Source organism: Myxocyprinus asiaticus, chromosome 14 (genome assembly GCF_019703515.2).
Source record: "Myxocyprinus asiaticus isolate MX2 ecotype Aquarium Trade chromosome 14, UBuf_Myxa_2, whole genome shotgun sequence".
Lineage (NCBI taxonomy): Eukaryota > Metazoa > Chordata > Actinopteri > Cypriniformes > Catostomidae > Myxocyprinus > Myxocyprinus asiaticus.
In genome coordinates this window covers 35,025,464-35,038,712 of record NC_059357.1, presented here as the reverse complement: position 1 = coordinate 35,038,712, position 13,249 = coordinate 35,025,464, and the positions used below count along the sequence as shown (strand labels likewise).

The window sequence follows — 13,249 nt, the reverse complement described above, 5'->3', positions numbered from 1 at the left end:
TGTGTGAAAACAAGGAGTGGATTTGTTACATGAAGTTGAAACACTTTTTTGTAAGTGTTTTCGTTTCACATTTTCGTTTGTAATGTGCATAAGGCATTATGCCTAAATTAAGTAAAATATACTGACACATTTTTATACTCTGTGATTTTGTTCATATGTTTCTAAAGCTTGCATATGTATCAGTTTGATCTATCTATCTATCTATCCACCCACCCATCTATCTATCTATCTATCTATCTATTCATCCACCCGCCCGTCTATCTATCTATCTATCTATCTATTCATTCACCCGCCCGTCTATCTATCTATCTATCTATCTATTCATTCACCCGCCCGTCTATCTATCTATCTATCTATCTATCTATCTATCTATCCACCCACCCACCCATCCATCCATCATCTATCTATCTATCTATCTATCTATCTATCTATCTATCTATCCACCCACCCATCTATCTATCTATCTATCTATCCACCCACCCATCTATCTATCTATCTATCTATCTATCTATCTATCTATCTATCCACCCACCCATCTATCTATCTATCTATCTATTCATCCACCCGCCCGTCTATCTATCTATCTATCTATCTATTCATTCACCCGCCCATCTATCTATCTATCTATCTATCTATCTATCTATCTATCTATCTATCCACCACCCACCTATCTATCTATCCATCCATCCATCCACCCACCCACCCATCTATCTATCTATCTATCTATCTATCTATCTATCTATCTATCCACCCGCCCATCTATCTATCTATCCGTCCATCCGTCCGTCCGACACAATAACCTAGTTATTGTGTCAGTAATTTGGCCAATGCCACCAAAATGAAAAGGTTTTTGTTTGGTCAAAATGTTTAGATGTTTTTCACCATGGCAGTCAACCCTGGAAATGTTTGTTATATACAAATTAAAAAAATTTTTTGACACTGATTGCTTACTGTACTATACAAGAATGTTTGTTTTGTCTAGCTGAATGCTATTGTGTATCACACTGAGCTTTTTAGATACCGATTTCAACAGTAGGTAAAAGTTTACTGGGAAAAGTTAATAATGTACAATACTGTTGTACACAGAAAAAGGATATGCACATTTGTATGTATACAGTACATTTATTTTTGGAGCAATGTGTTTCATGTAAACAGTAAATTCACATTTGCATGTCCATTTTTACACATTTCTTACATGTAAAGTCATATATAGTGAATAGAAAAATTGCCACAAAATGACATACATGTAAGAAAAAAAAAATGTAAAAAAGAAAAGAAAAAAAAGAAAGAAAAAAACGTAACAATGAAAAACCTTCCATGTCATAGATATTTATTGAATATACATGTATGTCTGACAGATTTTGATAAATGAATGGAAAATTTTGCATGTGATGGCTCACATGATGAAAGAATGTTTAGAAGTTGTGAAGAGTATGACAGTTTCACTGAGAATCAACTAATCAGCAAGCCATGTGCATTTAGTTATTGTGCAAACTGTAGACAACTGTACTTACTCTTTTGCACACATGTGCCAAAACACATGCAGTTTGCTTAAATGAATAAGAAATTCAAATCTGGTGTGAACAAGAAATTAACTGTTCAGAGATTTCAACTTAATGTTTTGAAAAAAAAAAAAAAACTAATAATAATTCTCATTCGAGAACTGAGCCAAAGCGACTGAGAAAAACTGTAATTTGTCTTGCTTAATTATCTAAACTTACTTTTTCTAAGCTTTCAGTCTGATAAAGAAAATGCCCACCTATTATTCGTTTGTGTAAATAACCAATACAAAAACTCAAGGTAAATTCCAGTATGACACAGTCAGTGCGTGTGCAACATAACTGAAAGTGAAGTAATGGCAAATGTGAAGGAGAGATATATAAGCGTCCTAAATTAAGCGGGACATTCCAGTGAGCTGCACATCAGGATTGGGAGGGGGTTCCGCTAAACAAACACTTTTGTTACTCTCACTTCACAATCTCCCACACAGCGAAACAAACATTAGGCAGACCAGGACACAGAGAGGAGACAACGTTTCTAGGGACCGCACCTGGCGCTTTAACATTGTTTTAAAATGCAGAAACGAGCACTGTTTCTCACCACAACATTTCGGATTTTCGAGAGAAGAAAGAAAACGTTTGAATCAAGGCTGTTTCGATGTTTTAGGAGTTTTCTGTGCTTCTCACTGCTATGGCTAGTCGCAGCTGGTAAGTATTTAATTGTTTTTCCCATATTTGTTTTTATTTTCTCTCTCTATTTGAGATTAGTTAACGAACAAGATTATGGAAATATAGCTTCTTTGTTCTCATCTAGTAATAACAAATCATAGTAACATATGGGCAAAACATGGGCACAGCAAACACAAAACGTTACCCTAACGTTAGTAAATTATTTCCATTCGGCTCTTTTTCTTCTTCTTTATTTTCTTTATTTATTTGTATTTGGCAACCTACTCCTAACTTGAAAACCAAAAATGGCTAGTTTTGAGTTCATATTAAAAGTATCGGGACAGTATCATGATAGAATGATGGGATCAGATTTGTTCTTTAATACACAATGGTAGCCTACTGAAATATTGCCATATTCGTACTATATTGTTTACATGCTACTCAAATAATACAATGGTAGTCCTAAAAAAACATGATAGTACTTTTTTTTTTTTTTTTTTTTTTTTGTGAAAAGATACCAAACCATTTTTAATCCTTAACAACTAATAGTAGGTGATTTCAGCTTGTCCAGGAACATAAAACCGTTGCTCTACTCTGTCTTGTCTTTACCATTAGCATTTAGTACCGTCCAGTTTGAAGTATAGGTCTCTGCAGAACAGTAATGGGTGTTTTCATATCTGTGGAGGATGGGCGTTTCTAAACTATCCAATGAAAGTAGGGAATCTCAATTGTTTGAAAACGTCCACTGATTGGGAAAAGCCCATTTTTGTCCTGGCAGTCTCTTGTAAATACGGGAAGGGTGCGCACTATCGTTTTAAATCACAGCCTACTCTTCAATGTATTTAACAGGTACAGACCTGAAGCCATGCCACTCTTCTGAACTCAGTCTCAACCCACCGAGAGTTGTCAGAAAGTACAACAGTTCTGTTTCAGTTAACTGTAGCACTACTGTCCCTCATGGTGAGATGGGATGGGAAGCCACTGAGGGAAGTGTACCCATGACCAATGACAGTCTGATCACCTGGAACATACAACACCTGAGACAATGGGACATAGAGCCAATCTGCTACATCAACTATAATAATGGATCACAATGTGAATCACGTCTCCCAATCACTATTTACAGTGAGTTTTTATGCATTATAGGTTTTCTGTCTTTCTTTTCTCTGAAATTATTAAAAGAATATACTTTCATTCATGTAGAGAATCAGGTTGTTTAAATCTTCCTTCACAGAGACTCCAGACAGTGTGTCCATCAGCACAGTGGATCACACAGGACCAGTGATTGAGGGCAAACAGTATAAGCTCCAGTGTGACATTCAGAATGTGGCTCCGGTTAATAATCTCACTGTGAAATGGTTCAAAGGAGAGACTCTGGTGGATCTCACCACCTTCAGTGACAAAACCAAGACTCCAGTGAGTGAATCTGCAACACTCTTGATCACTGCAAACAGAACTGATGATGGAGTTCAGTACAGGTGTGAAGCAGAACTGGAACTGGGACCAGACGGACCTCAACCTCCTCCTACAGTGACATCAGAACCTTTCAACATTACTGTGCACTGTAAGTCTATTTAAAGATTCAGCTTTAAAGATTTTTCTTTAAACATCTTTTGACATGCAGAGGACTAAATTGTTAGTGCAGACATATAATGCATTACAGTGACCATGAAACCGGGAATATATATAGTATAAAAATACATTTATCTTACTAGGGAACTAAATTATAAACCTGAATTTTGATTTAGGATTCACATTCAACATTCAACAAATGTTTACTTCTTTCAACAATGATATTGGATAAACATAACTTTTTTATGTTATTTTATTTATTTTTTAACTTTTTTTGTGTTATGCTTGCTTGTAATGGCCAGTGCTTTGTTGCGTTTTGTGGCCCCCACACTGTAGGACTCAAAACTATATTTATAGCATCTCTGTCATTAGTTGTTCATCATTTCTATCAGCCCCATTAATGCCACACTACATAACTTTGTGCTCTCTAGCAACATCTGTGGTTAAAACTTAAAATTGCAAGTAATTTGAGGAAGAACACATTACGTGAGTCGTGTTTTGGCACTGCTTTTCTGGCAGATGAATCTCATGACTTGAGCTTTCCTAGACTCCTAGATCGGTGTGTGTGATCGTGAATGGGAGATAATAAGAACCGGAGTAATAACGTGCTATTTTCATGTTGATATTATGTTATACAATTAAACATTTAAAACTGAAGGATCACTTGCTTTGATGAAGAGAAATAACATTCTTTATTTACATATTTTGAATGAATAAATTTTACACTTATAACACTTTTCTGACACTACACTCAAAACACTTTTACATAGAGAACAGAGGAGTCAATCACCTCAGTCATTAGTTACCAGTATATTTTAATAGGATTTTTCAAGTGTATCTACTATTAATGTTTGTATTGTACTACACTTATCAATTTACAAAGTGAAACTTATTTTTATATTATATTGTACAGCTTCAGTTGATAATGCAAGTGAACCATAATACTAAAATAGTATATCTATGCAATACACACAATAACACAATAAACTAATAACAAAAAACGAGGATTCAATAATGATGGGGATAAAATATGCTTATTTTATATTCTTAAATATGCAATATAACAATTGCAAGAAGTCAATTTCAGAAGTCATAAATATTAGCAAACGTCACAGTAACTTCCCCCGACAACGTAGATACATTGTGATCGGTCTAAGCACGAGTAATGTTCGATTCGTACAAGCATGCCAAGCAATATTAGCTTCAACAACCTACCAGACAACATATCCAAGCATTATAGCAGGTAAACAACTTCGCCAAACGGATAACAGATAAACATCCATCTAGACTGCAGCGATGCTGTTCTGAACTGTGTGAGTGTGACTTACTGAACTGAACTTAGTTTCTGCAGCTGGAACATGAGACAGCCAGTACTTCTTTCTTGTGTTTAAGGACATGACGTATTGACGCAAGGATGTACGTCATAAGCCAGCGATTTGGCGGCAAATCCGACCCGACAGCTTAAAATACAAATCATTTTTATCGGCTTACCATAGTGAAATGGGGTAAGGAAAGGACATTGTTGTGAACACCGATTGTTTATGTACTCAATAATGGCAATTTTAACCCAAAAATCTTACATAGTGCAGCTTTAATGTGACAACTGTTTTTTTCATGAAATAATTGGATGCATTTGTTTATCCAGATACAACACCTCTTAATGCTGTCTCTTTTCTTTCTTCCTGAAGTTAAACCGATCATCAATGATATCAAGTTGCCCTACCAAGTGTCTGTATTTCGAGGCTATCCAGTGGTGCTTGTTTGTGAAGCAGAGGGACACCCAAAACCAACAATCAGCTGGAAACACACCAACAGTTTTGGTGGAAATCTTACTATACCAGAAGCAACATATGAGACTAATGGTATTTACTACTGCACTGCTTCAAATTATGTTGGCACCATCGTCAGACCTGTAACAGTGGTTGTACGAGGTAACTATACATTTTTTAAATGATTTTCCTTCTGCAACATGATTTCCAACATATTTTAGTTTGCTTTAGTACTACTGAAAGACAGAAGTGCTTCAAATTCTGTGTAATTGCAAACATTCAGAATTAAATTGTGGTTGTTTCAAAACAGCACACGTTTGAATAGGACAAATATTGTTTACGTTAAACTAATGACACATTATATTTAACAGATTAAACTGCTGTAGTTTGAAGCATAGTTTGGTTAGATTAAATTAGCAAATATAATGAAAATGTCAGAAAACACAATTAAGCCTAAAATGCATTTGATTTTTCTCTTTGCTTCAGTGCAATGTGCCTTTGACAAATTTCACTTGTCCTTCTTCAAACAATTTGCAAACACCTTTCAGCTTCTTTGCGATCATAGTACTCTGGCCTTTCAAAAATTAGTTGCATTTTTGGATTGTGTTGTTTAGCTTATTTGTCTAGTAATGCTCCATTTGCAGACTTTATGTCAGAAGATGTGTAACAAGAAGAATATTTAAAGTGATAGTTCACCCAAAATTAAAAATTCTCTCATATTTTACTCACCCTCATGCCATCCCAGATGTGTATGACTTCTGCTGATGAACACAAAATTTTTTAGATGAATATCTCAGCTCTGTAGGTCCATACAATGCAAGTGAATGGTAATAAACACTTTGAAGCTCCAAAAAGCAGATAAATGCAGCATAAAAGTAATCTATAAGACTCAGTGATACATTGATTAAATCCATGTCTTCAGAAGCGATCCAATCGATTTTGGGTGAGAACAGGCCAAAATATAACCCCTTTTACACTGTACATCTTGCCATTGCAGTCTCTAGACACAATCATGATTTCAAGCTTGATTACACTTCCTAGTGCTTGACGTATGTGCAGAGGGCTTTTGGGTTGATCCAAATTGTTGCAACATGTTTGCATGGATTTGATCATTTTACCAGTTAGATTTCAACCATTTGCTCTTTTTGCTTGTGATGCAGTAAAGTGTAAAGCAGGATACAGCAGGATAAAGCAGATGCCTTTCTATGCAAAAGTAGTTCTTATGGTAGAGAAGGCAAACAAATAGAAAGCGTTTTGCTTGCTTGCTTGGATATGTAGCAACTGTTGCAATCAGGTTCCAAGTGTTCCTTAGAGTTGCTGAACCATTTTGACTGATTTACTTGTATGTTTTGTTTCTTTTGACACAGAGAATTACTGGCACATAATTGTAGCAGTTATTGTTACCATAGTGGCGGTCATCTCAGTCCTCCTCTGCATCTACTTCATCTACAATAAAAATGCTAAGAAGGGCTATTTTAGCCCAAGGAGTGCTCAGCCCAATGCACAAAATGGACACAGAGCACAGCCAGCTCAAATCCCCTGAAGGAACTCTCTCAGATAATTCAGTTTCTCGTCTTTGGTTATGATTTCCTGAGTTTGCTTTATCTACTGAGCTGCACAATTTCAGTCAGAGCATCTAGTGAGAGGATATATGCAGCAGTATTATTATTATCTCAGTCGCCAACTTGAATGTATCTGCATTATTTTATTTTATTTTTTATTAAAAAAAAATATTTTCTCCCCATTTGGAATACCCAATTCCCAATGTGCTTTAAGTCCTAATGGTGGCGTAGTGACTTGCTTCAATCTGGTGGCGGAGGATGAATCTCAGTTGCCTCCGCATCTGAGACCGTCAATCTGTGCATCTTATCACGTGGCTTGTTGAGTGCATTACCGCAGAGACGTAGCGTGTGTGGAGGCTTCACGCTATTCTCCGCGGCATCCACGCACAACTCACCATGCGCCCCACCAAGAGTGAGAACCACATTATAATGACCACGAGGAGGTTACTCCTTGTGACTCTACCCACCCTAGCAACCGGGCCAATTTGGTTGCTTAGGAGACCTGGCTGGAGTCACTCAGCATGCCCTGGATTCCAGCTCGTAACTCCAGGGGTGGTAGTCAGCGTTTTTACTCACTGAGCAACCCAGGCCCCTCTGAATCTGCATTATTGTTATCTTTTTCAAGATCTGCTGTTAATTGGGCTTGTTTCCTGGAGTGCACATATTCCTTTCATGAGGAATTTAGGCAGGAGCAGCTTGATCAACTACTGTAAATGCTTGAGTTGCACACTATTTAGGTTTGCTTTCTTGGATATTGTATTAAGAAAATATATTTGTATATGTATCAGGCACATTGATCATTCTGGATATTTATTAGTTTTGTCGAATGCTTTATGTTGAGAAAGACACTGAAGTTCAGTCTTATATGTCATTAAACACATTCTTGGTAAATTAATCTTTTCGATTGATGTTGGTTTATTTATTACTCTGGAGAATTGGCAGTACAGAGGCTATACTTTGATAACGTAATATATATATATATATATATTTTTTTTTTTTTAAACATAGGCTATGAAGGTTTAGGGATAAATTCTCTAACCTGAGGGATCACTTTTTGTGATCATTTAATGTAAATTGTTTTAGGCCTCCCTGTCTATAAAGAGAACAGGGTGAACATGAATTTAAAGGGATAGTTCACCCAAAAAAGATTTTTTTTTTTAATCATTCAGAAGACATTTATGTAAACCACTGGAATCATATGGATTACTTTTATGCTGCCTTTATGTGGTTTTTGGAGCTTAAAAGTTTCTGGTCACCATTCACTTGTATTGAATGGATCTACAGAGCTGAAACATTCTTCTAAAAATCTTCATTTGTGTTCAGCAGAAGAAAGTCATACACATCTGGGATGGCACGAGGGTGAGTAAATGATAAGAGAATTTACGTTAATGGGTGAACTATCCCTTTAATCTGCCAGTTGAATGACTCAAGTAGTGTGCTGTAAATCTAGTCATTGAATCTCAGTTTCTGCATTGAACTTAATCTTCCCCAGACTCCTCCATTCTATCTGTAGAATTCACATGATATGCATCATCATATGGAGCACTTCTTATTTTTTAACACGTGGAATTTTGTAAATGTATTATACTGACCAGTCTTGTCAAATATAAACTTACAGAATTTAAAATTTTGGTCAACTATTCCTATAAGAAAGTAAATATGGTCAGTTTCATGTTGACCCTCAAACTACTTAAAGAGACCTGATATTGTGTCTATAAGTGTGAGGCAACATTTAGATCCAATGTTTGAGATGGACCGGTAGAATCATGTTCCGTGTGGGAAGACACAGTAGCTACAATAATACTGTGTCTTTGCAACAGACCCTCCCATGTATGTGTCTTATCTACAGGATGTTTGGATGACAATGAGGGGGAAATGAGATGAAGTGAAACGTCCTGATAGAGTTGAGAACAGGGAATGGCTTCTCAAAGGTGATCCGTGGGGGAGGGTTGTTAAACTGCAACTGCCAGCTATGCGAGGGCAGACTGGGCAGTGCTTCCCTGTGATAAATGAACGGCCCGAAACGGTCGGTGTGTGTTACCTCTAGAGCTGGTCGACATAAGAATTAAACACGGTTAGCTTGTGGAAAAATAGTGTCGATAAAGCGCAGCTACCATTAAAATGACGGTGCGGCACGATCGGATACTCGTCACTTGTCTAATTTTGGATCTGCTGTCGCTGCGGTATGCGTTGGATGGTAGGACATTTATATGTTTTATTTCCCAGCAACGAAGCAAATGATTTCGTTTCAGAAGCGTTTTCGGATTTGAACTTGAAATGGAATGTTAAGGACGTTATAAAATGATCAAAAAGCACCAGCATTCCATTTCGTTGAGTAACATTGTATGTATCTAGCGATAGAATAACATTGTCAAATAAGATATACATTGTCTTTGTTAACATTCACCACCTGCCTTGAGCCATCATTGTTTTCTGTGATTTGTGGTTGAGACAGCAAAAACAGTTTTGTTTGATTTGTAATATAGAGGAAATGACCCCGTGACGTGCACATCTGCACAACACATTTACTGGACATTCCTCAACAACACAAATGAGAGGAAAGGCCTGTGTGCTGTGGCATATCATTTGGAATTGACATTAAAGGGTTGACAAATAATATCCATTAACATTTTTTAAATCAATATTTTAGGCATGGGGCACACGCAGGGTAAAAAGCACTTTTAATTTTATATTTTCCCAAAACATAGCAACAAAAACTACCACAGCACTTTAACCATGTGTTTGTCTCTATGCAGTGCAAAAAAAAAAAAAAAAAAATAAAAATAAAAACCTTCCAGATTCACAAGGTCATCACTACAATGTCTAAAGTCTGATTTCGTGGTAATTTGATCTAACATTTAATATTTTTTTAAATGGTGTGAATTTATGTAGCTAATGAGAATCCCTTAAATGACCAGATTTATTTGGAGACAAAATACTTATTTTTCATATTCAGTTTCATTCAGTGTTAGTAAATAAAGAAAAATTAAATAACTGTCCAATAAGTGAAATGATAGTAGGCTATTTGGGGTCAAAAGCCCCCTTGTTGCAGGCCCCCATAAAACACATGGTTATTTAAGTGGGGTGAATAGATTTGCTATAAAGATCAAAGTAGGCTCACATTGACTGATCCAATCACAATGGAGATTCATTTGTTTATAGAATACTTGAGATGTTATGAATTGCCAAATGTGATTAGAAATGGTGCACCCTTTCCAGACGTGGTTATTTTGAATAAGCATGAAGTATCTTAATTTGATACTCAAAAAAGCTTCTCAGACAGCATATATTGACATATTTTGCACTATAACTATTGCTCTACACTACATCACTATTACCCCTCGGGGCCTTTTACCCCAAGGCCCTCTCCCCAGCTTTAACAAAACAAAACAAAACGAAAAGATTTTAGGATAATTAAAAAAACCTTCTATTATTATTTCTTTTTACACAAATTGTGTTGCTCCATCAATATTCAATAGTCATCTTTTTTTTTTCGACCAAAAAAAGCTAATTTTACTTAAGGGGTGCCTTTAGCCCTGTTGTACCCTACATTTATATGATACGTATAATTGGAAAATGTTATATTTTAGGTGCTCTGACTGCATGGTCATAATTTCTCTCAAGTTTTGCACATTTTTTAATCACCTCCTTGCCTTCGCTAATTCATTTTAAATGGTCCTGTGGTATGACAAGTGGATTTCTGTTCAAATATTCCATGTATTCTCTCGATAAATAGTTTTAGATGAAGTATAGCACATCAGCACACTGCAGGACAAATGTTTTATGTAGTCTGTCTATGGCACATCACATTTTAACTAAATCTGCATGGGCAATCATCACTAAAATATCCACAGTATTAAAGTATCATTTGGCTTGTGCACACAACATATAAAAAAACAAATAAACAAAAATCAATTCACACATTGAATTTCAAATTCTGCTGAATATGATGAATGTGTCAGATAGTTTATGAGTTGTAAGTGGTTGTTCTGTAAATGCAATTAATTTAGGGTGCACTTTTGAGATGTGTTCCAGCATTTTGAACTATTACATTTATGCTTATGTCTTCCAGATATTTCCATCAAAATTGTAAATCACATAGGACCAATGATTGAGGGCAAACAGTATAAGCTCCAGTGTGACATTCAGGACATGGCTTCTGTTAAAAGTCTAATTGTGAAATGGTTCAAAGGAGAGACTCTGGTGAATCTCACCACCTTCAATGACAACACCAAGACTCCAGTGAGTGAATCTGCAACACTCTTGATCACTGCAAACAGAACTGATGATGGAGTTCAGTACAGGTGTGAAGCAGAAATGGAACTGGTAGCAGAAGGACCTCAACATTCTAGAGGGACATCAAAACCTCTTAACATTACAGTTCATGGTAAGTATATGGATTGGTCAGCTTTAAACTTTTGTTGTCAGGCAGAAGAGTACATTTAACAGGCATTATATTGGTTCTAGTTTTTGCCATATGAAATAAGGTATGTGATAAAGACATGTGTGGAGTCTTACACTGTGCCTACTACTTTAACATTTGGAAATGTGTAACTTTTGCGATGTTAAAATACTTTTTACAGTATTATGGTGTAAGTCGGCCATTTGTTGGCTGATTTCTCAAAAACTGTAAACTTTGTGTCTCGATGGCGCTATAAAATTTGCCGTTTGTTTGAGCAGCCCGTCCAGCCTCACACAGCATCATTGACTCAATCAATGGGAGGCTGTTGTTTGGGGGGCGGGACTATCTGTTTGTTCAATCAAGGTTTATTTTTGCAGTTCTGTTTGGTGACGCTAGCGCAGAAATGACAGATTTCAGATTTAAAGCCAGCTTGTGATGTTTCTGGTCTCAGGCATCTTTTGTTTTTAACCATTAACATCTGTTATTATAAACTAACTCATGTATAGTCAATTTTCGGAATGGTGGATTTGTGTTGAAAGGTCAGAAGTTATTTAAATGTATAAAAAAATAAAAATACACAAGCAATCAATTCACACATGATATTTGTAAATACAATAATTTTATTTCAGAAGAGCATAGTAGCTGTGCACTGGGACAAAAATGAAAAGTGGTATCTGTGAACTAAAGACACATCGTGACGAAACGTCCACTTCCAGTGTTGGCAGCTTTATTGATTATAATGGCAGAGATTAGTTTGAACACGTTGCAACAATGTAGACACAGTGTTAAAAAGTCTATTTGTGTGGTTATAAGTAAGGGTCTGATGAGGCTGTTAGGATATCTGTTTATTAACTGTTCCTCTTTTTGAAGTTATGGTTTCTAAATAAGACATTTCACTACACAACCACTGTAGAAAACTAACTGGGGAACAACTATCTATATCATTATCCTGGCTTTTGATTTAAGACTAATATTTAACATGCATTTGGAAAAAACTTACATTTTACTGCTTGTTTAAGAAAATGTGGCAGCTGTAGACAATCTCAGATTTTGCAACACACACATAGCACAATGCAATTTTTTAGCTCCATTAAAGGGATAGTTCACACAAAAATGAAAATTCTCTCATCATTTACTCACCCTCATGCCATCCCAGATGTGTTTGACTTTCTTCTGCTCAACACAAATGAAGATTTTTAGAAGAATATTTCAGCTCTGTAGGTCCATACAATGCAAGTGAATGGTGACCAGAACTTTGAAGGTCCAAAAAGCATATGAAGGCATCATAAAAGTAATCAATATGACTCCAGTAGTTTAATCCATGTTTTATGAAGTGATATGATAGTGTGGGTGACAAACAGATTAATATTTATGTCCTTGTTTTACTATAAATCTCCACTTTCACATTGTTCTTCTTTTGTTTTTGGTGATTCGAATCTTTGTGCATATCGCCACCTAGTGGACGGGGAGGAGAATTTCTAGTAAAAACTGACTTTAATATGGATCTTTTTCTCACCCACATCTATCATTTCGTTCTGAAGACACTGATTTAACCTCTGGAGTTGTTTGGATTACTTTTATGCTGCCTTTATGTGTTTTTGGATCTTCAAAGTTCTGGCCATCATTCACTTGTATTGTATGGACCTGCAGAGCTTCATTATTTCATTTGTGTTCAGCAGAAGAATGAAGTCATATACATCTGGGATGGCATGAGGGTGAGTAAATGTTGAGAGAATTTGCATGTTTGGATGAACTTTTCCTTTAATTCAAACCAAA

The 13,249-nt window shown here is 36.1% G+C and overlaps 1 protein-coding gene across 1 annotated transcript in view; it reads left to right on the top strand.

The window, feature by feature from the left end:
• The first annotated feature begins 1,898 nt into the window (after positions 1-1,898).
• The window catches only part of LOC127452253 (hemicentin-1-like), a 31,219-nt gene continuing 19,868 nt past the window's right edge, over positions 1,899-13,249 (top strand). The window contains exons 1-6 of the mRNA XM_051717599.1: positions 1,899-2,207; positions 3,018-3,293; positions 3,403-3,732; positions 5,429-5,671; positions 6,877-7,050; positions 11,144-11,458. Coding sequence (XP_051573559.1) covers positions 2,075-2,207; positions 3,018-3,293; positions 3,403-3,732; positions 5,429-5,671; positions 6,877-7,050; positions 11,144-11,458 — 1,471 coding nt within the window. The 5' untranslated portion in view covers positions 1,899-2,074. The remainder of the gene's footprint in view (positions 2,208-3,017; positions 3,294-3,402; positions 3,733-5,428; positions 5,672-6,876; positions 7,051-11,143; positions 11,459-13,249) is intronic.